The sequence below is a fragment of the Rhinatrema bivittatum genome, chromosome 9, assembly GCF_901001135.1.
Source record: "Rhinatrema bivittatum chromosome 9, aRhiBiv1.1, whole genome shotgun sequence".
Lineage (NCBI taxonomy): Eukaryota > Metazoa > Chordata > Amphibia > Gymnophiona > Rhinatrematidae > Rhinatrema > Rhinatrema bivittatum.
The window spans coordinates 25,607,069-25,634,878 of NC_042623.1; the positions used below are offsets into that span (position 1 = coordinate 25,607,069).

The 27,810-nt window shown below is 47.5% G+C and overlaps 1 protein-coding gene across 6 annotated transcripts in view; it reads right to left on the bottom strand.

Annotated features, from left to right (window-relative positions):
* STRIP2 (striatin interacting protein 2) overlaps window positions 1–27,810 on the bottom strand; it is a 216,229-nt gene that overhangs the window by 132,681 nt on the left and 55,738 nt on the right. For all 6 annotated transcript variants that reach the window (XM_029615800.1, XM_029615797.1, XM_029615799.1 and 3 more), the window contains 3 exons: window positions 21,213–21,319; window positions 20,077–20,204; window positions 13,383–13,559 (listed from right to left, as the gene is read on the bottom strand). In XM_029615800.1, the coding sequence (XP_029471660.1) occupies window positions 13,383–13,559; window positions 20,077–20,204; window positions 21,213–21,319 (412 nt within the window). The remainder of the gene's footprint in view (window positions 1–13,382; window positions 13,560–20,076; window positions 20,205–21,212; window positions 21,320–27,810) is intronic.

Below are 27,810 nucleotides of genomic sequence, written 5' to 3' on the forward strand. Positions count from 1 at the left end.
ATGGGAATTGGATCGGTGACTGGCGCGGGCACCAGTATCGGCGTCAAAGGAAGCTGGAAGCCTTGCAGTGCTTTACCGATGGCCTCTTGGATCATCTGATCCAATTCCTCACAGAAGCCTGGGGCATTGAACCCCGGCACTGGAGTAGGAGGCAGCACTGGCATAGCCAGAAGGTCCACCGGTGAAAGTGGAGTTATGGCTCCCTGCACTGATGAAGGTGAGGAATGCCTCGGTGACCTGGTCACAGAGGAGGATGGGGCCTTCTGTGGACGGGATTTCTTTGTTGGTGGCTCTGTCGCCGCCGATGCCAAGGGCTTGCCTGATTCGGCAGACTGAGCCTTCCGATGCCGGTGTCGATGCTTCTCACGATGTTCTCCTCAGTCCTTCTCCTGAGGCGATGAGGAAGAAGTTGACAGCTTTGGAGTAGTCGATGCCGGTTGGGCAGCACCGGCATCCTGCTGCTGGCAAGAGGTCAATGGCACCGGCTCATTCAAAACTCCCAACTCCATCGAAGCAGTCGATGGAGTTGGGAGTTTTGAATGAAAAAGAAACTCCATCTTCTCTAATTGGGCTTTACGGGCCTTCAGCGTCATTTGGGCACATTTGGTGCAATTTAGGTTATCATTGTCAAACCCCAAGCACAATACACAAACTCTATGCGGGTCTGTGATGGACATTGTCTGAGGACGATCGAGGCATTGACGAAAACCAGATGCCATGGCTTCGAAAAAAATTTAGCTGTGGTGCGGTCGATGGCCGGTAGGCCCCGAAGGGAAAACTCGACGGGAATTGACCGCAAACGAGGGTAAAGCCTTACCTTTCGACCGCGGATTACGGATATTGATAGGGGGACCCATATGGGGTAGAATTTTTTGAAAATTTTGAAAGAAGTTTCAATAAATGTAGTACTTGCTTGATCCGGGAAAAAAACTTCCTCAAAGACAGGAATATATGAAAAAATGGGAAACGCAGGTTCTGCCACCTTCATCTGCTGGAGACAGAGAAATACTGAAGGGACACAGGGTGAGCACTGTCCTGATACAGGATACCCTTTGAGTTTTTCTCTGTCTCCATCTGCTGGAAAGGAGGCTCAACCTACTGTCTGGACTGATCCAGGTACGTACAGGGGAAAAAGTTATTACTTAAAGATGCAGAATTTTAAATATTTTGAGCAGAATTTCCCCAGAAATTCACTGTAAGAGTGTCCCTTCCACCACTCACTCTCACTACTCCCCTGGCCACTTTGCTCTCTCAGGCCCCAACTCTTCCACCTACCAGTACCTCTCCCCTCCACCTCTAGGCTCAACTCCTTCCACTCTATCGCCAGTCCCAGAGTTTGACCTCATTCTCCGTACTGCCCCTCAACACAGGCTCCCTCTGTCCCTCCCTCTCTCACACACATGCTCCCTTCTCTCTAGTACACATACACACACCCTCATATAGGCTCCCTCACTCTCTTGCACACACACATCCCCTCATGCAGGGTCCCTCTCTCTTGCATATACACACACACAAGCTCCCTTTCTCTCACACATACATCCTCACTCAGGCTATGTCTCTCTCTCTCATGCACCCCTTCACACAGGCTCTGTTTCATACATACACAATCCCTTCACATGGATTAGCACCCTCACATACACATGGATCCCTTTTTCATACACACCAGCTCCCAATCTCTCACACACATACACACTCCTTCACTGTCTCCTCATATAGGCTCCCTCTTTCTGGCACCCACACTCAAACATACCCTCCTCACCTCCCATGCTCTCTCTCACCCCCTCTCCCTCTCACACACACACACGTTCACTCTCACCGGGACCTTCATCTTCGCCGCGAGCGGAGCACACTCCGTTCACGGCACACAGGGGCCTTCATTTTCGCAGCGAATGGCACATGTCCCGCGGTACCAGGGGCCTTCATTTTTGCCGCAAACTGTGCACATCCTGCAGCACTGGGGGGGGCCTTCATTTTTGCCACAAACGGCACGCATCCCGCGGCACTGAAGCCTTCATCTTCGCCACGAGCAGAGCACGTCCCGCAGTGCGCCGGGGCCTTTATCTTCACATGCTCCGTTCGTGGCATGCTAGGGTCTCCTCTGCCATTTTCTGTGTAAAATTGCCAAATTCTTCGAAGAAAATGGCAATTCTGTGTAGGAGGGGGGGAATTCTACGCAAATTCTGCGCTTCTCAGTAGCACAGAATTCCCCCAGGACTAGTACTGTGAGAAGGAATCCAGTCACTCTTTGGGGGAATCCGATCACCTTATGATAATCATATTTCCTTACCATGGAGGATACCCATGTTCCAAGCTCCAGCCTGGAGGGATATTTCCACAGAATTAGAGTGCATTCAAATCCTGTCTCATGTAAATCTGGGAACACTGGAAGTATCTGGACACTTTCAGGCTGATGAAATACCGTGCGCTGCGGCCAACACCCGGCTCAACACACGATTGGACGTTCATCCATAACCCCCAATGCAAAACAGGGATTAGTGCGTCCAAAACACGAGTCCAATCGAGCGCTTAGCTAATAGCGCTCATCACATGTAAAGTACGTGTAGATGGGGCTATTAGCTAATCAAGAAACCACAATGAGCAAGTACTGCACCTTAAGCGATATCACAGAGTACAGATAGTGCAGGTGAATGTTCAATCCTGACAAAATATTCCAAAAGTCATATAAAGCAAAAAGTGTTTTATTCTTTCAATATGGCAACTCCACAATCAGCTTAATGGCGTCCCCCGACACGGTCCCGTGTTTCGCCGCGGGCTGCATCGGGGGGGATCGCCAACTCAGGAATTCACACAAAAGCTGTAACATGGAAAATAAAATAAGTGTCAGGATTGTGAGGGGACTTACAACCGACCATGAAACAATAATTTACACATACCTGATCAAAGCATTCAGAAAGTAACGGGAGCGCAATGCCCTTCTAAAATGACAGGTATTTAAAGATGACAGCTGGCGCCAAAACTACGGGAGAGACAACCACGTGAGTCAAAAGGACTCCATTCATTGGCTGCCGTTCCTGTAGTGCACCGAAGCAGTACCTGAAACAGCCTACCCTGCTAGTGGGTGTTGTTTTAAGTAAACAGAAACCATTCGATTTCACGATTTAAACCTTTTGGGGACACTGTATCCAGAGTAAAGATCCAACGTTGTTCAATCCTGCCTAGTATCTCAGCATAATTACCCCCCCCGTGCAGGCCGTCGAACAACCTCAATAACACAGAATGAAAGGTCTGAAAGCGAATGTGATTTGTTAATCCAATGGTCAACTATGGGTTCTTTTTCCCGCTGCAAACGGATGTTAGAGCAATGCTCTATGATCCGAGTCTTTACCATACGGGCAGTTTTCCCAACGTACACTAAAGAGCAAGGGCAACTGATCATATACACTACTCCTGATGTGGTACAATCCGAGTGAAAACGCAGTTGGAACCTTCTGCCAGTAGACGGATGACTCACACAGGTGGTAACCCTCGTATAAGTACATACTGTGCAATGGCCGCATGGATAGTGGCCGGGGTTATTAATAGGATCCTGTGGTACTGGGAGGTCCGCATGAATCAGTTTATCACGTAAATTTTTTCCCCGATGGAAAGTGAACCTGAGGGGATCAGTAAACAGCGTATTTAAAGATAAAGCCTCCCAGTGTCTCCGGATCATATGGGAGATCGGCCGGCTCAGAGTGGAAAAAGGTAGGATGAAGTTTGTAACTGACGAGTCAGAATGCCGCGATGGGGTAAATAGCAAGTCCCTGTTGGTATATAAAGCTCGTTTCATTGCTTTTTTGACTACAGCTTTAGGGTACCCTCTTGACATGAAACGAGATGACATCTCATGGGCTTTAGCTAAAAATTCCCTATGAGTAGTGCATAATCTACGAAGCCTAAAAAATTGGCCCGTGGGAATATTCCTACGAAGTGCACTGGGGTGACAACTCTGAAAAGATAACAAAGTATTCCGGTCTGTCTCTTTCCGAAAAATGGTAGTGAAAAAACGATCGTCCTCAACCGATACCAGCACATCTAAGAAAGCAATCTGAGAGCGATGTGTACAATAGTTAAACTGAAGATTAGGGTTACTTGCATTGAGATAGTCAATAAACATAAACAATTGAACCTCTGTGCCTGCCCATAATAAAAATATGTCATCAATGTAGCGAAGCCATAATGTGACATTTTGGAAACCCTCAGCAGAGTACACGAATGAATTTTCAAATTCTGCCACATAAAGGCAGGCAAGGCTCGGCGCCATGGTGGCGCCCATAGCTGTCCCTTTAATTTGGAGATAGAATGAATCATTAAAGCGAAAAAAAAATTTTGTGAGTGCCAATGTGGCTAAAGCGGTTAGAAAGGAGGTAGGAATACGTTGAGGGCCAGTCCGAGAGTCCAAAACTTTTTCAATAACCCGTAAGGCATCGGATTGGGGAATGCTGGTATAGAGGGAAGCTATGTCAAGTGTAACAAAAAGAAATGGTTCTTGGGGAACCGGTGTTTGATCTAACAAAGTAATGAAGTGTGACGAATCCCTCACATATGACCTAATGTTTGGTATAAAAGGTTTTAGGAACAGGTCTACGAATTGGGACAGGGGTTCTAAAATAGAACCAATCCCTGCCACAATGGGACGACCTGGGGGGTCCTGGAGACTTTTATGCACTTTCGGGAGAGTATAGAAAACCGGAGTGATACAACATGATGGTAAAAGGAATTTGGCCTCCCGAGATGTTAAGATGTGGCGATCTACTGCCTCTTCCACCACATGTTTTATCTGCTGATATAACTGCGGAGATGGGTCGGCTGATAAGGGAAGGTAGAAAGAAGTGTCACTCAATTGCCTCAGGACTTCAGATGAATATCGTGATTTATCCTGCACTACGATACCGCCGCCCTTATCAGCTGGTTTAATGACTATAGTGGGGTCATTCTGAAGGGATAACACCGCCTGGAATTCAGGTTTAGAAAGATTAAACTTAGTATATTGTTGACTTGCTGCCAGCTTTGTTAAGTCTTGGTCCACTAAGCGTTCAAAAGCCAGAATGAGGGGATCAACTGGACCTGGTGGAACCCACCGGGATTTCGGACGAACTAAAGAGAAATCAGTGCCAGGCGCGGTATCTGAAAAAAATGATTTGATCTTCAGCAAACGGATAAATCTGTGAAGATGTACTTTCAGGTCAAACAAATTACATTTAACCGTAGGTACAAAAGATAAACCTTTGCTTAACAATACTAATTCAGTGGGAGAGAGCAAACGTGAAGACAGATTAAATACTGCGGATGTATCTAAATCCATGGGTCTGAGACCGCGTGGGTCGCTCTGGTAGTCCGTGGGGGAAAATGTTGCTGTTGCTGCTGCTGTTGAGGCCGACCTCGTGATCGAGTGGAGCGCTGAGTCTTGGATGATGGACCGGGATCTGGAGGACGTTGGCCGGAGTCTAAAAAAGATGCCGCAATCGAAGCATAACGTGATGAGGCAACAGAAGAGGATGAAGGTACTGCAGGGACAGGCTCCTTCCTTGGACGAATGGACTGAACATCTTCGCCGGATGAGTCGCCGGACGAATCGTGTGCAAACGTGACTTTCGGTCCGGATTGAAGGCGGGGCTTGGCCATCCATTTATAGACAAACCCGGATTTATAATCGGTCTCGTCACGAATAAATTTCTGGTATTTCACAGTTTTAAGTTCCGTCCGAAATTTGGTGAGTTGTGTCTGAAATTCAGAATGCTCCTGATCGAAGGATTCAATAGATACAGAGTGTTTAATAATGTCCAGATTTTTATTTAAATCCTCCTGAAGAGAAGCTTGAAGGGTTTTAGTGGTTTCAATAATCAATACCATCAAGTCTAAAGAGCACTTATTCAATATCTGATTCCAGCGAGTGATAAAAGTGCTGTTGTCCGTATGTAAACGCGGCTCCTTTTGGACCCGAAGTCCCCGCGGAATCCGACGAACCCGGCAGTACTCTATAAGGGTTGCAGCATGGAGTTCTGCCCGAGTGAGGCGTTTTTGGATATCTATAACATCGGCCCAGGACACTTGGGGTGAGGATGCAGGAGGAGGATCATCAAAGAAAAGCTGGTCGGAAAGTACTGCATTAAGGTCTGCTTCTGAGTAACTGAAAGTCTGGTCGTCAGCTGCCATTTAAAGCCCAAAAACCAAAGGTAATCCAAGACCAAGAAACCACAATGAGCAAGTACTGCACCTTAAGCGATATCACAGAGTACAGATAGTGCAGGTGAATGTTCAATCCTGACAAAATATTCCAAAAGTCATATAAAGCAAAAAGTGTTTTATTCTTTCAATATGGCAACTCCACAATCAGCTTAATGGCGTCCCCCGACACGGTCCCGTGTTTCGCCGCGGGCTGCATCGGGGGGGATCGCCAACTCAGGAATTCACACAAAAGCTGTAACATGGAAAATAAAATAAGTGTCAGGATTGTGAGGGGACTTACAACCGACCATGAAACAATAATTTACCCATAATACAAAAAAATTACAGCGCAGCCAATGCACCCTTGCAATGCAGCAAATTTTATGCCAACCCAGGCTCAAGGGCTCATTGTAAAAACCCAAAATTCCTGCTTTCTGTGATCCCTCTTACTAGTATCGTCATGGTACAAAGTGGAATCAGTTATAAAAAAAAAAAATATTCACCAAAAAAAAATTTTCTGGACATCCAGGCCATGTATATTGTGGGTATATATTGTGCCAGTAGCAGGAGAAAACGAATGCTCCTACTGAGCATCTGTTTCCTAACCCGCACTAACAACCACCTTTCCTGGGCACCCAATGCTGAGGAGACACTAGGGACGCACAATTTCCCCTAGTACCTGTACCTAGTACCTGTATATATACTGTACTATTGTATATAATTAACCTCCTCTCTCTCTCTCTATTTTTCCTCCTCCCAGTTTACAGCCCCTGTTAATTGTAACTGCATCTCTTCATCACGTTTAGTTATGTTCTTGGTTTGTTCTTCACACCCCTGTTTCATGTAAACCGGCATGATGTGAACGCTTTCATGAATGCCGGTATAGAAAAACCTTAAATAAATAAATAAATAAATAAATAGTACCTCCTTTTTACCACAGCAGCTAATTTAAATATTAAACCTAGGGCCCGGGAAAGGTGGATCAACCTGTGTTAGGAGAGCGGCACTCAATCATGAGTGCCCATTTTACGAGAGCCAATATTGCATTGGCTGATTATATTTTGCATCCATTGATTTTTTTTTTTTAAGAGGAATTACAGTAAATTTTCATTTGAACACCCAGTATACCTTTTCCAAAGAGCTATGTTTACACAACCACAAGGGAGAACACTACTGCCTGGACCAAGAAGGTTAGCCTTCATCCCCATGGAAAGGATTCACACCTTGGGGTCTCAGGAAAGGGGAATGAGATGTGTAAAGACAGTCCCAATTATAAATTATTGTATGGCCCTTCAGGATATTAACATTAATTTTGAACAATATTTAGAAAAAATATTTAGATTTTAGAAAACATTTTTAAAATCTAAGAAAAAAATAATCATATGATTTAAATAAAAAATAAAAAATTAGGGTGGAAGGAGGTTGGTTAATTGATGATTAATCCTGTCAACCTAGGTTGGCAGCAGGGGTAAAAAGCAGAACCCTGGGGTATATACCATCTGGTCCAGGTGATTTACTACTCTTCAGTTTGTTAGTCAATCAGGCCCACCACATCTTCTAGGTTTACCGTGATTTGATTCAGACCATCTGAATCATTACCCATGAAAACCTTCTCTGAAACGGGTATCTCCCCAAAATCCTCTTCAGTAAACTCTGAAGCAAAGAAATCGTTTAAATGTTCCACGATGGCCTTATCTTCTCTAAGTGCCCCTTTAACCCTTTGATCATCTAACGGTCCAACTGACTCCCTTGCAGGCTTTCCTGCTTCGGATATATTTTAAAAAGTTTTTACTATGAGTTTTTGTTTCTATGGCCAACTTCTTTTCAAATTCTCTCTTAGTGTGTCTTATCAATGTCTTACATTTAACTTGCCAACACTTATGCGTAATCCTATTTTCTTCTGTTGGATCCTTCTTCCAATTTTTGAATGAAGATTTTTTGGCTAAAAAAGCTTCTTTCATCTCACCTTTTAACCATGCCGGTAATCGTTTTGCCTTCCTTCCACCTTTCTTAATGGTGGAATACATCTAGACTGTGCTTCCAGGATTGTTTTTTGTTTTTTTTTTTTTAAACAATGTCTATGCCTCTTGCACGCTCCCACTCTCCTGGGTCCAAGACCTCTCTGCTGAGGAAGTTGCCTCGTACATTTTCCTTCCTGGCAATGTGAGAGACAGATAGGTCCTCAAGATGTTGTTCTGCCACACCCTGAGTGGATCTACCTCCACTGACGTCTGTTGGCTTCTGGTTCTGCCTTGATGACCAATGTAGGTCACTGTCCTGGCATTGTCCAACATTATCATAACCACTCACGCTTCCAGTTACTCAGCGAACCGCAAGCATGCCAGCGAAATTGCACGCGCTTCCAATGGCAAGTGCAGTCTCAATGTGTACTCCTGCGACTGCGGATTGCACCAGGAGAGCAATTCGTGCATGTGCGCCTCACCCAGGGAACTATATCCAATGTGGCTGCCATTGATCTCAGAAGCTGCAGGTAAAACCACACTGTCAGGTGAATAATCACTCTCAGGTCTGAACTTGAGTAACTTCTGAATGCAACTCTCCATCATAAACACTCCACCCTGCTCTGTATCGAATTGCACGCCAAGATAATCTAGTGTCTGAGACAGCTCTAAACTGCTCTTGACCAAGTTCACCACCCAGCCTAGCTCTGGAAGCAAGGAGATCACCTTGTGAGATGCCAAGTGACTCTCTTCTGCACTTTTGAACCAAATCAACTAGTCATCCACATACAGATGGCCCAGAATGCTCTCCTTGTGCAGAGATGCCGCCGCCACCACCACCACCATCATGACCACTGAAAAAGGTCCTGGGCTCAGTAGCCAGCACAAAGAACAGGGCCTGAAATTGATAATGATGTCCCAGAACAGCAAAGCATAGGAAACAATGTTCCTGGCGAATGCAAATATGTAAATAGGCCTCTGTCAGATCAAGAGACGTGAGAAATTCCTTTTTTTGTACTGCCATAATTAGGGAATGTAGAGTTTCCTTCCTGAAGTAAGTCACACACAATTGTCAATTGACTCCTTTCAAAGCCACGATGGGCCTAAAGGACCCTTTTCCTTCTTGGGAATGACAAAATAAATGGAATAGTGCCCCATATTTTCTTGTGAACTGGAACGAGGAATTACAGCCTTCAAATCCAACAGCCTCCTTAATGTAGTCTTCACTGCCAATCTCTTCTGTAGAGAGTTGCATGGACAGACCATAAATACATATGGAGGAATTCGGAAAAATTCTAGAGCATAGTCTTCCCTTACCACCTCCAGGACCCAATGGTCCATCGTAATCTGGGCCCATCTTTGATAAGAAAGAGATAGATGCCTGCCTCTCTCCTGATTCAGTAGGTGAACCACCACATCTTCATTGCAAATACTGAGGTCCTCTGGACCCGGAGCCTGCATCCTTATGAGGCTTCTTAGACCGAAAGGACTGAGATCTTCCAAAGGGACGAGACTTTGGGTAGTTGCTTCTCTGTAAGGATGAATCCCTGGAGCTGCCCCTGGACCCAAAAGGTCATGACACCACCACTTTCTTGTCCTCCAGCAATCAAATTACCTTGTTAGACTGGACTTGGAAAGTGTCTGCCAACCAATTTCACAGTCACAACTGGCGCCTAACTGCTATCATGGAAGCCCCCCTTCTAGTGGCCGTCCGCACCAAGTCACAGCCCGCATCAGATAAGAATGCGGCTCCCGGTTCCATCACCGATCCACTATCGAACCCCGATGCAAATCAGCCCAAGCCACTAAGCAGTAAGAAGAAGCAATTTGCAAATTCATTGCTGCCATGGTCTCAAAGGCCTGTTGGCCTCAATCCTTCTATCCTGAGCATCCTTTAGAGCTGCCCCTCCTTCAACCGGGATGGTGGATCACTAGGTAACAGCACATACCAAGGCATCTACCTTTGGGAATCACACTTGTTCCCTTGCCTTCGGTTCCAAAGGATACAAACCCACCAAAGTGCGCCCTCATTTAAATCTTGCCTCCTGCAGGCCAATTAACTCTTGAATTGGATCCAGGAGGGGAAAGAAACAGGACGCTTTGCATCTTCAGGATCTGAGTCAACAGTCTTGAAAACTCATCTTTGTGAAAAAAAACATGGAGTAGAGTCCAATGTGGCTCCAAATCAGGTGGAATTTCTCCATCTTCCAGAGGTGAGAAATCCAAGTCCTCATCAGAATTATCCGTGTCATGATCCGCATCCCCCTGAAAATCTCCAGGGATAGCCTCGCTGTGGCATTTTCCCACAGTGAATGACAAGTGGGAGGCCCAAGAACGCAATCCCTTCTTTGTAAAGTGCTTCACCTCCACTGGGCACACCTGCAGAAAAGTCTGCAGGCCCTGGAAAAATTCCACCCAGGAAAAGGAGAATGGATCCATACCAGAGCTCATAAGCCCATATCTGGCATTCTGACCATCTCCTGGGGATGCTCATCCAAATACTTGACCAGGCCCAATCCTGTTTAGCTTCTGAGATCAGACAAGATTGGGCACACTCAGGGTGGTGTGGCCATAGGACCTCTGCCATCAGGAACAAGGAAGAGGAAAACTGTCCACTATGTCACCTCCCGCCCCACTCCCCTACAGAGCCGCCATAGGCCAAGGGAATGTTCCAATATCGGCAAAATCCATAGTAGCCAAATCACCTTGAACAACTAAACAGCAATGACACCGGCATAAAGAGGGTGTTGGCTGAATTGCCCTTATATGGCAAGTCTCACAGATAGCAAGGTGCTTAGAATTTTTTGTTTTGTTCTTGGTGCCACAGTTTTCCTGGACTGGGCTCCAGGTGGCCTCCTGTGTGCACCAACGGCGCACCCATGCAAATATATGGTCAAATCTAGACAGAGGTCTTATGTGCACTAGTACCCGTCAGGACCCCACCACATGGTGAGAATGAGCGCACACACCTAAGCGTGCAGGGAAAAAAAATCGCCGCCATGACCTACTATGCGGTTGACTGAATAGAGTCTGAGAAGCAGAGCCATAGCCAAAAGCTGCTCAATCTGCCTAGTCCAAGTTGCCTCTACTCTATTAACTCCCCAGAGAAATGAGAGGGAAAAGGGGATAAGAGACACAGAGGGAAACGCAGAGGGAGAGGAGGACCTGGTAAGGGAAAAAAAAAATAAGGATGCCTAAAACTTTCCTCTAACTCTTTTTTTTACCTGAGCTCAGCCTCCTGGCTGAGAGCACGATAGGGTCATCAGTTTCGGGGATGGAGAGCACAAGCCTTTATTACCAAGCACTCCCTTATCATCTTTTTTTTTTTTTTTTTTTTAAGTCTACGCCTGGCCAGGCTTCCAGACTTAAAGTGCTCAATTGAGGGAAGGACCAAGCAGGTATCACTTCAGGAGCTCAAGCAGTGCATCTGAATCTTCTAATCTTTTCTGTTTTCTTTTCTTTTTTACCATAAGCAATTCCCACTAGGGAGATGAACATCTACCATCTGCTGGAGATGGAGAATACTGGCAGGCTGATGTTGGGGCAGGGCTATATGTGAGGACGTAGCAAGTCAGCTTTACTCCATCTCCATTTGCTGTAGGAGTGCATAACCCATTGGTGTGGATTGGCCTGCCTGAGTGCAGAGGAAGGCCTCTTTGCTCTTAATTGGATAGGTGTGCTGTCAAATTTAGATCGTTTGCAGATGATCTGCAGTTGGTTCTTTACCCTAAAGGGAGATCTAAATGCTGCCCTTAATCAGTTTTCTGTAAATGTTCAGATGATTAATGAATGGAGAAAGAAAACCCATTTATTGCTGAATTTAAATAAGACTGAAGCAGTATGCTTTTCACGTGATTTTAATTACTTAGGTGAACATAAATGGGTAGATTTTAATACCTACGAGCACGCGTCCAACTGTGTGTGCCGACGCCCGCGGCCTTCCCCCGTTCCCTCCCAGACCGCTCCGATTTCAGAGCAGCCTGGGAGGGAATTTCCCAACCCCCTAATCTAACCTTCCTACCCCTTCCCCTAACTTATCCACCCCTAGCCCTATCTTAAACCCCCGCCAACCTTTGTTTTACCTTTTGCGCCTGCCGGCACACAATCCCCCAGCACAGCAGCAAATGGCTGTTGTGCTGGGAGCCTCTGACTCCTCCCCCCTCCCCTTTTTCGAAGCCCCAGGACATATGCGCGTCCCGGGGCTTTATGCACGTGGCCGGGCCTTTCTAAAATAGGCCCAGCGCGCATAGGCCTTTTAAAATCCGGGCCAATATGAATAATATCGTCATTTTAGAACTATTGTTCCTTTTAAAGAGACAGTTTGTAATTTGGTTATATATTTGACTCAAGACTCATTTAAGTATCATATACAATAGGTCTTAAAGTCTGGTTATTATAAGCTTAGATTACTGCAACATCTGAAATATGTTTTACATAGAAATGATTTTTGAATGGTGGTCCAAGCATTTGTATTATCTATTATTAATAAATGCAATTAATTATTTGTTGGACTGACAGTAGTTGCTCTCAAAGCATTGCAAGTTTTGCAGAATTCAGCAGCTCACCTGGTTTTAGCTAGGCAGCAATAGGAGCACACATCCTCTTGTTTATGTGAATTGGCTCCCAGTAAATTACAGTATGGGCTTCAAAATTTCGGTTATGATGTTTAAGGTTTTGAAATTAAATGGTCCAGGTTCTCTCTCAAATTTGTTAAAGTAATATGTTCCTACCTGCACCTTGCGCTCAAGTGAAAAGAATTTACTGTCAATTCCCACAGTAAAGGCAACTAGATTGAAGGAAATGCGATCACAAACTTTTTTTGTGATGGAGCCAAAGCTTTAGAATGTTTTATCAGAGAATTTATGGGTTATTGATGATATTAGCATCTATAGGCCCACTTGTTTAAGCAAGCTTTAAATTTATAGATAATTGATGGTGTGAAGTATTCTATTTTTTTTTTTTTTACCTTGATATGTGTTTTAATGCTTGTATGTATTATGTTTGTTTGTTTTTAAATGATAAAATCTGAGTTGACTTTGATTTGTTTTTATGTTTGTTTTCCTGATGGCTGTTTTATATGATGTAATCTGCCTAGCACGAATATTTCACTATAGGTGGAATATAAGCTTTTTCAAATAATTACATAAGCAAACAATCAAACAGTAAGCTTCATGGTGCTTGTCGTGTGCATGCCCTGCTGGTGAGACTCCATTTCAATATGTGAGACTGCACAGTAATACAGGCTGTTCGCACCCTCCTACGACGGCGGCCACGCTTCTGCTCCATCAGATCAACACCATAGGCAGGTGGGGTTGCTGCTCTCATGCTGCGGACCACTTGGATACTATCCTCTGGGAGAGGAGGCAGTCCCAGCTTTTTCCGTTTCTTCACCTTCATGGCCTGGAGATCTTCAAACCCACCAAGGGTGAACTGTGAGGGAGACAAACAAGAAAAATTTTGAGGGCCAACAGCAAAAGAGGAAGAGAGAGAATGGGGAAAGGATAGAAAAGGAATGTGAAAAGCAGAGTTGCTTACCTGTAACAGGTGTTCTCTCAGGACAGCAGGATGTTAGTCCTCACATATAGGTGTCATCATCAGATGGAGCCCTGTCACAGAATACTTTTGTCAAAGTTTCTAGAACTTTGGCTGGCACACTGAGCATGCCCAATATGCCACTAACCCTGTGGCCACACGGGGTCCCCCTTCAGTCTAGTTTGTAGCAAAAAGTACGAGCGAAAAATAAAATAAGAAAACACTATCGAACCCAACTCCGCGGGGTGGTGAGTGGGTTTCGGGAGGACTAACATCCTGCTGTCCTGGGAGAACACCTGTTACAGGTAAGCAACTCTGCTTTCTCCCAGGACAAGAAGGATGGTAGTCCTCACATATGGGTGACTAGCAAGCTACAGGTTGACTCACACGAAGCAGGCCAACCAGCACACATGTGCAACAGGCACAACAACTGGGGTGCTGTTGGCAATGATGAGGCAGCCTGAAATTTTTGGGTTTTTACACTGGGAATAAATTCCCTAGGACAAACTGGCCAAAGACGGAGTCTTGTTGCCCAGCCTTGTCAAGACAGTAGTGGGCTGTGAAGGTGTGGAGAGAGCTCCATGTCACAGCCCTGCAGATGTCGGCAATCAGTACTGAACGGTAGTGTGCTACTGATATTGCCATGGCCCTGACTGAGTGTGCCTTCACTTGTCCCTGCAGTGGAAGGTCAGCTTGTTGGTAGCAGAATTCAATGCAGTCTGCCAACCAGTTGGAGATAGTTTGCTTGCCCACCGCAACTCCAAACAGTAATGCCTTGCAAAAGTATGCAGCAATTTCCAAGTCGCCGCCCTGCAAATCTCCTGCGGAGACACCAACTGAGCCTCCGCCCATGAAGCCGCTTGAGCCCGAGTCGAGTGGGCCCTCAAACCCTCAGGGACTTGACGGCCCTTGAGAATATGCGCCAAAAAAATAGCCTCCTTAAGTCACCTGGCAATCATAGCTTTGGAGGCATGGGTACCCTTCTTTGATCCGCTCCATAAAACAAAAAGATGATCAGACCTCTTGAAATCATTAGTAACCTTGAGATAGCGAAGCAAGGCCCTGCGGACATCCAACAGTTTAAGCTCCCATGCTGCACAGAATCATCCAACTCTGTAAATGCTGGGAGCTTGATAGTCTGATTAACATGAAAGGCAGAGACCACTTTCGGGACAAAGGAAGGAGGCAACTGTACACAAGGAGACTCCAGAATCAGATATTTGAAGAAACGGGTCCCTGCATGACTATGCCTGCAATTCAGAAATCCTCCTGCAGAACAGATGGCCACCAACACCACTTTGAGAGTTAGTCCTTAAGGGTCGCTGTCCGAATTGGCTCAAATGGAGCGTCACACAATACTCACAGAACTAGATTAAGGTTCCAGGGGGGACATACCTTCCGCACCGGAGGACGCAAATTCTTAACTCCCCACAGAAACCTCTGTACATCCAGAGGAGAAAATAAAGAGTACCCTTCAATCTTCCCTTGCAAGCAGGCAAGAGCTGCTACCTGTACCCAAAGAGAATTAAAAGCAAGGCCTTTAGCCAAACCCTCTTGTAGGAAAGTCAAGACGTGAGAAACCGAGGCACGAACAGCCTGTATCCCTAGGTCGGTATACCAAACCCGAACATAAGAGAGGGAAGTAGACTGCCGCCTAGCCTGCAAAAGCGTAGTGATCACCGGTTCTGGATATCCTCTCCGCCTCAAGCGACGCCTCTCAAAAGCCAAGCCGCTAGACAAAAGTGATCTGCCTGGTCGGAAAATATGGGACCCGACAGAGAAGATCCGGAAGATGGCTAAGGCGCAGCGGACCGTCCACCGCTAGATTGATGAGATCTGTGAACCACGGTCGACACGGCCACTCCGGAGCTACTAGGATCACCTTCCCAGGGTGTTTCTCTATGCAGCGCAACACCTTGCCCACTAGCGGCCACGGAGGGAAAACAAAGCAAGATCCCTCAAGGCCAAGGCACTACCAAAGCGTCAACCCCCTCGGCCCCGTATTCCCTCCTGTGGCTGAAAAACAGAGGAGATTTCGCATTGAGCCGAGTCGCCATCAAATCGACGCGAGGACAACCCCACCTGTTCCGGATGAGCCGCTTTGCGGAATCCGCCAATTCCCACTCACCTGGATCTAAGCTCTGACAACAGAGAAAATCAGCCTGGACGTTATCGACGCCCGCGATATGAGACGGAGCTAACTGAACCAAGTACAGTTCCGCCCAGAGAAACAGCTCCTGAGCTTCCAGAGTCACCCCCTGGTTCTTGGTGCCGCCCTGAGAATTGATGTAAGCTACCATCGTGGCATTGTCCAACAGAACCCAGACCGAACGACCCTGAACGAGGGGGAGGAAGGCTCAAAGTGCCAGCCGCATCGCCCTGGTCTCCAACCAATTGATAGGCCACGAGGCTTCTACCGCCGACCGCCGCTCGCAGACCGCCCCCCAACCAGAGAGACTGGCATCGGTAGTGAGAACCACCCAATCCGGAACCTTGAGACTGACACCACGCTGCAGATTGGACGATTGTAGCCACTACAAGAGGCTGCTCCGTGCCGACGCATCCAGCAAGACCGGTAAATGAAAAGCCTGCGACAGAGGATTCCACCTCTCCAACAGGGCCCTCTGAAGTGGGCGCATATGCGCAAAGGCCCACTGCACCAATTCCAGCGTTGAGGCCATCGATCCCAGAACCTGCAAAAAATCCCAGGCTCGGGGCACCCTCAACGCCAATAAATGGCGAACTTGTGACTGTAGCTTGATCATTCCCTCCTCTGTGAGAAACACTTTGCCTTGCCTTGTGTCGAAACAAGCCCCGAGATAGTCTAGTGTCTGGGACGGCTCCAAATGACTCTTTGCCCGTTTGACCACCCAACCGAGAGACTCTAGCAGATGAATAACTTTCTGAACCGAAGAACGGCATCCGTCCAACGATTTCTCCCAAATTAACCAATCGTCGAGATAAGGGTACAGCAGCACCCCCTCGTACCGAAGCGCTGCTGCCACCACCAGCATTACCTTGGTGAAAGTGTGAGGAGCCGTGGCCAGTCTGAAGGGGAGAGCCCTTACCAGGACAGGGACCTATAAAAAAAAATAAATGACCCAGCACTGCGAACCTCAAAAAGCGCTGATGATCTGGACGAATGGGAATATGTAGATACGCTTCTGTCAGATCCAGGGAAGCCGAGAGCGCACCGCCGCAATCACTGAACTTAAAGTCTCCATGCGGAAGCACGGTATCTTTAAGGACGCATTGACCGACTTGAGGTCCAGGATGGGTCGAAACATACCCTCCTTTTTCGGCACCACGAAGTAGATGGAGTAACAACCCCTGCCCCGCTCGTGCGGAGACACTGGGATCACCGCCCCTATATCGCGCAACCTGCGCAAAGTCTCCCGAACCGCACGACACTTCGCCGAGTACCTGCAAGGGGAGACTAAGAACATGCAAACTAAGACTAAGAATGTGCAAACTAAGACTAAGAATGTGCAAACTAAGACTAAGAATGTGCAAACTCTAACGCGTAACCATCTCTTATCACCGAGAGGACCCACTGGTCCTGCGTAACCTTGGTCCACTCCCCATAAAACTCTGCCAGACAGCCCACTATATAGAGAACGGCAGAGTGAACCGGCCTCACTTCATTGGGAGGACTTGACCCCAGTGGTTCCCCAAGCCATGGGGGCCCTGAAAGGTCTTCGGCGACCACGAAAGGACTGACCCCAATTTGAACCCCGAGGTTGAAAGTGTTTCTGTGACTGTGACCCCACGGGACCTCTAGAAGGATGAGATCGTCTGCCGTCCCTAAAATGCGAAAAGCCTGACAATTCCTAGGCTTGTCCTCCAGCGACTTGTGTACTTTCATTTCACTCAACCGCTTTATCAGCTGCTCCCCAAACAACAGACGACCCTTGAAGGGCAAGGAACCTAACTGGGACTTAGAAGACACATCCGCAGACCAGTGACTGAGCCACAGCAAACGTCGGGCTGCCATCGCAGAACTCATAACTCGAGACAGCAAACGCACCAAACCAAAAAGGGCATCAGTCACATATGCGACCGATGCCTCCACGCGATCTGCATTAGACGTGTTGGATCCAGGTAGCATTTGCCCATCCTGAAAACTCTGAACCCAGTGCAAACATGCTCTTCGCATAAAGCTGGAGCAAATGGCGGCCCGCAGCCCCAAGGCCGCCTCCTCAAATATACTCTTGAGATGAAGCTCCAATTTTCAATCCTGAACATCCTTAAGTGCCGTGGCCCCCGCCACCAGAATAGTAGTTTTCTTAGTGACCGCAGAAACTGCCGCATCCACTTGCGGAAGTGCAAAAAGCTCCAAGGTTTGTTCCAGCAAGGGGAAGAATTTCGACATCGCTCTACCCACCCTAAAGCCTGAGTCTGGGAATCCCACTCACGTTCTACCAACTGCTGCACTGACCTATGATAAGGAAAGGCAGAAGGAGGAGCCCTAAGGCTATCTAGGACAGGGTCTGCCCCATCCATCTCCGGAACCTCCTGAGGAGCTTTCAAACCAAGCTCCTCAAGAACTTGAGGAAGCAGGGGGTCCAACTCCTCCCTCTGGAACAAACGGAGAATCTTGGGGTCATCACCCTCTGCCACCAAAGGTGTCCCCGTGTCATCTCCCTGATCCAAGTCCGGGGATCCCATATCCTGTGCTGTCGACACTGTCGCTGCCCCTGCCAGAGGGACCGGGACCTCTAAGCCCCCCGCCGCCTCCCCCCAGGACTGGGCAAAAGCAGGACCCCCTGAGTCATGTGACCACGCGGACCCTGACAGCCCCTGGAGGCTGCAGGCACAGACCCAGAGGTGCCAGGGGCAACTGTGGGCACCCTAAACCTTCCTGCTGCACCAGATAGGCCTGTTGGAGCAGGAGAATAAAGTCAGGAAAGAAGGGGGCGCAAACCTGGAGGTAAAATCGGGACCTGGTCTCCCCCAGGCCCTGAGGCAAAGGGCTGGCTGACCAGCACCTCCGGAGAGCCCCTGCCCCTCAAGGGGGCCTGGATGAACCGGGGGGAGCCTCGGAGGGAGATCCCCCTCTCCCTCCAAAAATGGTGGCGCGCGTGAATCCGGCGCCAAAATGGCCACCCTTCCCGCCACGAGGGAGCTAGTAGACCTGGAGTCAACACGGGCATTTAAAATCGGCCCGACCGCAGCAGCTGCGCGCTTATTAAAGTGCCGCCGTTTAGAGACTCCCGGGAGGAGGGAGGGCCCTTCCCTCCTGAAATGCAGCCAGAACAGAGGCCGGCCCAACCAAGATGCGCCGGAACTGCCCTACACGTGCGGCAAGCCGAACCGCCAACCTTGCCGATGAAAACAGAAAACAACAAAAAAGAAAAATCAAACGAACCGGCATGAAAATCATGTTTTTGTTTTGTTTTTTCCAAACTTTAACAAAAAATAGCAGGCAAGTTCCTCTCCTAGGGCTGAAAGGAGCTGGACTCAGCCACTAAGCAATAAGGAGAGAAACCCCTGAAGAAGAAAAAAGGGCTGAAAGCCGCAAGACCGGCCTCGTGAGGGGAGGGATCTGGACCACCAGATTTACACCCTACGGAACAATTTGGACCTCAGCTGGTCCATCTCAACCGAACAGAGAATGGTTCCCAAAGGAATAAACCCAGGAGTCTGGACTGATCCAGGCACGTACAGGGAATTTCCATAGAAGGTAAACCTCAAGGACAAGGGGTCATCATATGAAAGTGAAAGGATAGAGACTCAAAAGAAATGTGAGAAAAAGCTTTTTCACCGAGAGGGTCATAGATACCCAGACTAAACTCCCAGCAGAGGTCAGAGGAGCTAAAACAGCGACAGAGTTCCAGCATGCATGGGACAGACAAAAGGGACATCAGTGAAAAGAGAAGGAAACAGTAAGCAGGCACAATTGGCCCAACTGGATGGATTGCGTGGTCATTACCTATCAACATTTTCTTTGTTTCTGGTTCTAAAAAAAAGAAAGAGTTGAATGTACACTGAAGTTCACTCTAGGTGAGTTGTACATTACATAGATATGATGGTTAAAAGTTATTGCAATGGTATATCTACTGTACATAGAAAATTAAGTTAAAAGGGCATGGCTCGAAGAATCTGGTAAAAATTTACACAGTCCCTATTAATATTTTCCAATAACAATTGGAAAAAAGGGATTTTTTTCCTATCATGCACCTGACTTTCCAAAATGGCTATGGACAGTTCTATGATAGAGCTTTGGTCATAGCCTTCCCACCTGTTCTCAGGTGGGAAGGCTATGACCTCCCCTCACGAGGCCATAAGGAATAGATGAGTCAGTTCTGGGGTTTTTCATTTCCTTTTGTCAAGTTTTCATATTGACAAACTCCAAGAAACAAGAGTTAATTTGACTTTATATGGGGAAAGAAAGAGAAAGAAAATGTTCACTCACCATAATCACCTTCCAGAGCAAAAGCAAGACCTTCTTCATAGGGAAATGGGGAGCATGCCCACTGCAGAACTTTGTCACCATGGAAAAGAGCAAAAGAGCAAAGGGTTCTTCACAGTGCACAAGAAAACCTGTGAGGAGGGCACAAGAAACCAGAAAATAAAGAGAAATCTCACTCCTAGTCCACCCATTCTCAGCATTCTATCCAGAGCTGTACCTATATTTCCCCATGAGGGTCATTTTGTGTCTATGGGAAAAATGCTTAGCATCTCTAGCCTATAGTCACCAAAAATGGTGCATGGTGTCAGAGACTCTTTGCTCCTCATGTTACTTTACAGATATGGGTTGTAGCTAAACTGTGTGTGGCACATGTTACTTTATCGACATTCTCATGCACCTAAGGCTCTGTGCTCCATATGTTAGTTTACATAGTTTACATAGCTCCCAGTGAAGTACAGAATCCTCCACAAATCTCTCACTTTAATCCACAAAGTCATCTACAATCACTTGCATCTGGACCTCGAATTCCCCCTCAATCTCCACCTCACCAACAGACCGACTAGAGAAATATATAAAGGAACCCTACAGACCCCACCTACAAAAGCCACACGCCTCATCTCAACTAAAGACCGATCCTTTTCAACAGCAGGCCCAACTATCTGGAACAACATCCCAGCTGACCTCAGAATGGAGCCCTGCCTACCAACATTCAAGAAAAAACTTAAGACCTGGCTTTTCCGCCAAGCCTTCTCAGATACCCATGACACACAATAGTCGACAGAACTTCCTTTAGGAGCAATGGATTTCCATTTTACCCCTAAGCCCAGAATAAGAGCCTCCTGACTGCTCTGTTTATACTAATAATTTCTCCACTATCTCTAGCCTTTCCTTCCTTCCAGCAGTCTATGCCTCCAAGTTTAATTTCCCTGTTAAATGTAACTTTGCTTTTTCATGTTCAACCTTTTGTTTTGGTTACTGTTCTTGGTTCAGTTCCCCTATTCGATGTGAACCGACCTGATATGGTCTCTACCATGAAGGTCGGTATAGAAAAAGTGTTAAATAAATAAATAAATTTACAGATATAGTCACCCAATGAGCTGCCCTTTAGACTCTGTTCTCCTTGCTTTTTGGATACTCACTCAGTTCTGTTCTGAAAGTCTCTCGGTTGCTTCTCCTTGCAGGCTGATCATTCTCCCACTCAAGTCGAATGTTTTCAACCATTAAGTACATGACACTTAGCAGAACCCTGGAAAAGACAATACAAAGAAGGCATGAAACACAGGACCATGGCCCTGCAGCAAGGTCTTCAAGGGTCTATCATAATACCCTTTCCTATAATCACATACTTTTCAGGCTGACAACAGGTATGAGCCTACAGAGTCCAACCTTCTGATTGTGTTCAGTGATGGGTGCGATACATTACCTGTAAGCAGGTTTAGGGGTGCAGGGATCTTCCTGCTACAAGACACTGCCAGCTGCCCTTGTGATCCTAAGTCAGGAAAGGACAACATGTATTCTCCTCAGAAATAGACTTTTATTTATCAGATTTGGCAGGATATAACAACAATAATTCCTGTCTCTAACATCCTGGCCACTAAGCACCAGTTTTCCCCAAAGAAAGTTATGTATCATAGGCAATTTCACACATGGATTAAATCTTAGCCTGCTTATTATATTCATGCTTATGGCTAACTTATTTACCCCCTGGTCAGACTTCAGGCAATACCTCTGTTCACTTCTGAAGCAGGCTCTGGCTGGAGAGCTGGAGAATGTAGGCAGAGGAGAGACTTGCTTCCTGGGCTTGGTGCTGGCAGAGCAGGCAGGCGATCCTGGAAGGAGACAGGCTTCTGGCTCTGGGTCTTGCTGGCTGTCTGGGCTTGCTCTTGTCCCCCACCGTCTCAGAACTCTGTTTCACTCTCCGCACCAGAGCAGGCACCTTATCTCTCCAATCTCTGGGCCACTCTTAGCCTTCTCCCTTCTCGATAGTTTCTGGCTCCCCTTTTGCATTCATGGATGTTTCAGTACCTTTTACAGTGTCGCTCTCAGGATCTGCTCTCCAGGTTTTCTCCCAGGGTTTGGGGCCAATGCAATATTATTCGTAGAAAGCGGGCGCCAACTTTTCAGTGCCCACTTTCTTAATGCACGCATGGCGCCCACAAGGGAGGCGCCATGCAATATGCAAATTAGGGGGTCGCACTAGCAAGGAGGTGCTAGGTTGCTAGCGCGACTTTAGCGCCTCCTTGCTAAAGCGACCCCGTAGTTACCGGCGGTCTGCCAGTTATGAAAACTGATGCCGAGTTTATTGGCATCAGTTTTCATTACTGCAGATGGCTAGTTATGAAAACCAATGCCAAGCACATCGGCGTCGGTCTTCATAGCAGCTGGCAGAGGTTTTTTTTTTCACTTTTAAAAAAGTACAGAAAAGCAGTTTTTTCTGCTTTTCTGTACTTTTTTTCAGTGCACTCAGCTATTAACGTCTGCTCCAGGCAGGCGTTAATAGCTGAGCGATAACTGTACGTCTGAGACACACATTTATTTTTTTGCTTTGGAATGAATGAGTAATAGCCTCATTCACATACATTTGCATGTGATGAGCGCTAACTCATTCACTCCGTGTCTGACATGCGTTAAATAGGCGCTAATCCCCCTATTGCATTAGGGGGTGGATTAGCGCCTATTTAACCAGTGTCCGACAGCGGGTTAAACAGTGCGCTCGGCTGAGCGCACTGTATTGCATCTGCCCCTTTGTGCCTTCCTTTTTCCTCCTTCGGGGGGGGGGTCCTTCACTTCATCCTCTCTCTTTTCTCCAGGGGGTCCTTTGCTCCCTCTCCCTTCTTTGCGCCCCCCCCCCCCCCGCCTGCCCATCTTATACTTCCCAGCTGATGAAGATGCATAACCTCGTGGTGTGTGGTGGGTCTTTTGCCACATTGCAGGTCTTTCCCCCCCTCATTACTTCAGGGGGGTCCTGCCATATTGCAGGTCTTCTTCCTTCTTCCCCCTCACCATTTCTTTGGGGGGGGGGGGAACTGCACGTCTGTTTGTCAAGCTGTCTGCCAGTGTCAGTGTTTTTCTCTGTCTCTGACTGCTCCCCCTATTAGGCTGAAGGTTTTTCTTACCTTTGCTTGCCTTGGCTCATCCCCGATACTTTTTAAGCCGTTCCCTCTCTGACTGCTTTGCTCCTATTGTCACAGGAACATGCAGACAGGCAGATCTGATAAGGGGTCCTTCAGTGTAACAGGACAAAAGTTCTTCATTTTCCACTGAGACAGTGCAGTTTTAAAGCTCACCTAGATAAAAGTCTCTCTTGCTTGCTGTAAGAGTGTCTGGGGCCTGTCACAACACTGGCCTCTAAGTTTCTTTGGCTTTTATGACTCAGATTAGTGGTAAAACATGAGATATTTCCCTATATACCCATGTCGCTTAATACCTCTCAAGCTCATGAAATGATTCCATTTTCTCTTAAAAATTAAAGAGAAATATTAGAATATATAATTTAGTTACATTAACAGTAAAATAATTCTCTTAAAATCAAATTAAATTTCTTTTTTTGTAGTTTGAAAAACATGTCTGTTTGCCTTGTTTCGAGTGAACAAGGGAAAGCTATGCCGTTTATGTCTGCCGCCATAAATTTAAAGCATACCGGTACATCCATTACCCTTGTGTTGATGAGTATATGAAAAAAACAGAGATATCGCTGCCATAAGTTTTTTCAAGCCAATCCAATAACTACAAAATGTACAGTCTTTTTTAAGACTTGGATTCTTTGATCAATACACGATTTGCGTTGAGCCCCTGACGTAGCCCCACTGTAAGAGGGCGAAACTCGGCCAGAGTTGGGCACTTTTCACACACTCGTGTTACCTTGCAATAAAGAAATCCAATTTTGGACATTTGGCTGCTAATCCTGTTTTGTTGCCCCCTAGAAGCTTTATGCCCTCTCCTGAGGCCACTCCACAGCACAAAAAGACGATCTGACAGGCGGAAACTGTTGGTAACCTCCAAGTAGCGCAAAAGAGCCTGCTTCACGTACAAGCGCCGCAAATCTCTAGACTGAGGAGTGGAAGAATCTGAAGTCGGAAAGGAAGGGAGCTCCATGGACTGATTCAAATGAAAAGAGGATACCACCTTAGGCAGAAAGGAGGGAACCGTTCTCAAGGATACTCCAGAAACAGTGATCCTCAAGAAGGGCTCCTTACAGGATAAGGCCTGAAGCTCCGACACCCTCCAAGCTGAGGAAATAGTGACCAGAAAAACCACTTTCCCAGCTGATGAAGATGCATAAAGACTCAAACGGTGATGTACACATGGCCCTCAAAACCAGATTGAGACTCCAATAAGTACACAGATTCCGGACGGGAGGACGTAAATGCTTCGCCCCCCCCTGAAGGAAATGCACAACGTCTGGATGTCCCGACAAGTGAACTCCGCGCACTCTACCCCTAAGACAACCCAGAGCTGCTACCTAAACCCTCAAGGAATTAAAGGATAAACCTTTAACCAGACCATCTTGCAAATAGGCTAAGACATCAGGCACAGATGGGGGTCTATTTCATGGTCCACACATCAAGACCCAAAAACACCCCATACCCTTACATATGCCAGAGACGTAGAGGTTTTTTTGGACTGCAAGAGAGTAGCGAATACCGCATCCGAATAACCCTTATTCCTTAGGTGCCCTCTCTCAAAAGCCAGGCTGCTAGACAAAAGCAATCTGCCCTTTCCAAACAAACAGGACCTTGATGGAGGAGATTTGGCAGGAGCAGAAACCATAAGGGGCCTTCCACCGCTAGGTTGACCAGGTCCGTGAACCATGGCCGCCTTGGCCATTCCGGTGCCACGAGGATTATGTCCCCTAGGGGGGCCTCTACCCATCGCAACACTTTGCCAATTATGGGCCATGGTGGAAACACACACAAAAGGACGTCAGATAGCCATGGGAGGACCAGAGCATCCACCCCTTCTGCCCCCATCTCCCAACGATGACTGAAGAACCTCAGGGCCTTGGCATTGCAAAAAGTCGCCATCAAGTCCATGCAGGGCTGGTTCCACCTGCTGCATACAAGGTGAAAAGCTTCCTCCGACAACTCCCGCTTGCCAGGATCCAGCTGATGCTGGCCGAGAAAGTCCACTTGAACTTTGTCCGAGCCTGCAATATGAGAAGCCGTTATCCTCTCCAGATGCAGTTCCATCTAGCTGATCAATTCCCAGGCCTCCAGAGCTACAGCTCGTCTTTTGGTGCCTCCCTGGTGATTTATGTAAGCCACGACTGTTGCATATATCCAACAGGGTCCTTACTGACCTCCCCCTCCCAGGGGAAGGAGGGCCTGTAGAGCCAGGCGCTCGGCTCTGGTCTCTAACCGGTTGACAGACCACAAAGACTCCATCACAGAACTGATCTGTTCTGACAGACTGCACCCGAACCGGAGAGGCTGGCATCTGTGGTTACTTCCAGGTCTACTCCTCGGTGAAGCTTGTCCAGGTTGAGCCACCAGGAGAAGCCAGAATGCGCAAATTCCGTAAGCGGAGGCAGTAGCTGAAACTGCTCGGAGAGCGGATCCCAGCGGGAAAGTAAGGCTGATTGAAGAGGCCTCATATGAGCAAAGGCCCATGGGACCAACTCCAGGGTGGAAGCCATCGACCAAAAAACTTGCAGGTAATCCCAGACCCTGGGAATGTGCATGGATAAGAGGGAATGAATCTGAGCTTGTAATTTGAGAATCCGCTCTTCGTGAGGAAAGCTTTACCCAACCTTGTGTCGAAGAGGGCTCCCAAAAACTCCAGGGTCTGGGCAGGAACCAGGTGGCTCTTGGCCAAGTCGACTATCCACCCCAGGGAGCGCAGGAGGCAAAGGACCCAATCTAGCACCTCCCGACAGAGGGACTCCAACTGCACCCGAATCAGCCAGTCATCCAGGTAAGGGTGCACCAGAACCCCCTCCTTCCGAAGGGCAGTCACCACCCACTATCATCACCTTGGTAAAGGTCCTGGGTGCCATCACAAGGCTGAAAGCAGGGTGCAGAACTGGAAATATTCCCAGAACCGGAAGAATTTGGCCCAACCACCAAAGATTCCAATGTGCAGATAAGCCTCTGTCAAATCCAGGGAGGCTAGGTACTCCCCCTTGTGGACTGCTGCAATTACTGACCACAAGGTCTCCATGCGAAATCGAGGCACCCGAAGCGCTCTGTTCACCTTCTTCAAATCGAGGATGGGCCGGAAGGTGCCTTCCTTCTTCTGCACTATGAAGTAGATGGAATATCTGCCTGTTCTTCCTTCTGCAGGAGGCACCGGCACAATGGCCCCCAACTCTCTGAGGCGACGGACAGTGGCTCACACAGCTAATTCCTTTCGCTGGTAAGAGCATAGGGAGATGAGAAAACGGTCCCTGAGAGGACGAGCAAACTCTAAAGCATAGCCTTGACTTATCACATCCAAGACCCACTGGTCGGAGGTTATCTTGGCCCACTCCTCGTAAAAAAGAGCCAGCCGGCTCCCTATTAGCGGAACCAAGGAATGGACCGGCCTCGCCTCATTGGGAAGACTTTGCTCCGCCCATGCCCTGGGTGGAGCTGTCCCTGCCTGGCCAGAGGCCTCAAAAAAGGTGACCCCATGACTGCTGCCTGCTCGACGGTTGTCTGGAAGAAGAACCTGAAGACCTGGATGCTCGAAACCTACGATTTTCCCGAAATCGCGACTGTAGGGGAAGAGCAGATCTCTCTTTCAGCTTGTCCTCGGGCAATCTGTGAACTTTATTCTCCCCCAAGGATTTGATCATGTCCTCCAACTCCTTACCAAACAGCAATTTCCCCTTAAAGGGCAAAGAACCCAGCTGCACCTTGGAGGAAAATTCCGCCACCCAATTCCTCAACTAGAGGAGCCTGCAAGCGGAAACAGCAGAAATCACGGTTCTCATCGAGGTCCTTAACAGGTCATATAATGCACTGGCACTGTAGGCGACCATGGCCTCCAGCCGCTCCGCCTGGAGAGCCTCCGCATCAGACATGGACTTATCCATTTGGAGTTGCTGAACCCAGTGAAGGCCTGCTCGTAGCATAAAACTGCTGCACATAGTGGCCTGAGCCCCAAGGGTGGAGACCTCAAAAATTTTCTTGAGGTGAACTTCCAGCTTTCTATCCTGAAGATCCTTAAGCGATGCAGCATCTATCACAGGAATGGTCGTCTTCTTGGTAATTGTGGACATGGCAGCATCTACCTTCGGAATCCTGAGAAGGTCAAGCGCATCCTCAGGAAACTTGTCGATGGCCCTGCTCACCTTCAGTCCGGTATCTGGAGTATCCCACTCTCTGAAGAGCAGGGCGCTAACTGACATGTGAAAAGGAAAAGCCTTAGTCAGACCCCTGAGGCCCAACATCACTAGATCCAAAGCACCCAAGGCCTCTTTGTCTTGGGGGGCCTCAATGCCCAGTTCCTCCAGAACTGCAGAAATCAAAGGGGCCAGCTCCTCTCATCGGAACAAATGTACCACCCTGGGGTCATCCTCGTTGACCACTGGGGCATCAGTCTGTGACTGTCTGGGCTCCTCTGCAGAAGAAAGGTTCTCAATTGACGCGTTTCTGTATTAGGAAAGGCTCTGTCTGTGCTGCACATGTGTGACAGAAGGGCAGTATTTTGGCTAGTGTGTGGTTTCTCAGTAGGGATTTGTAGCAATTTGGCTTGTTCTGTATGCCTACTACATACTGTATTAGTGTTCTAGGGCTTGATGTAATATTTGTCTTT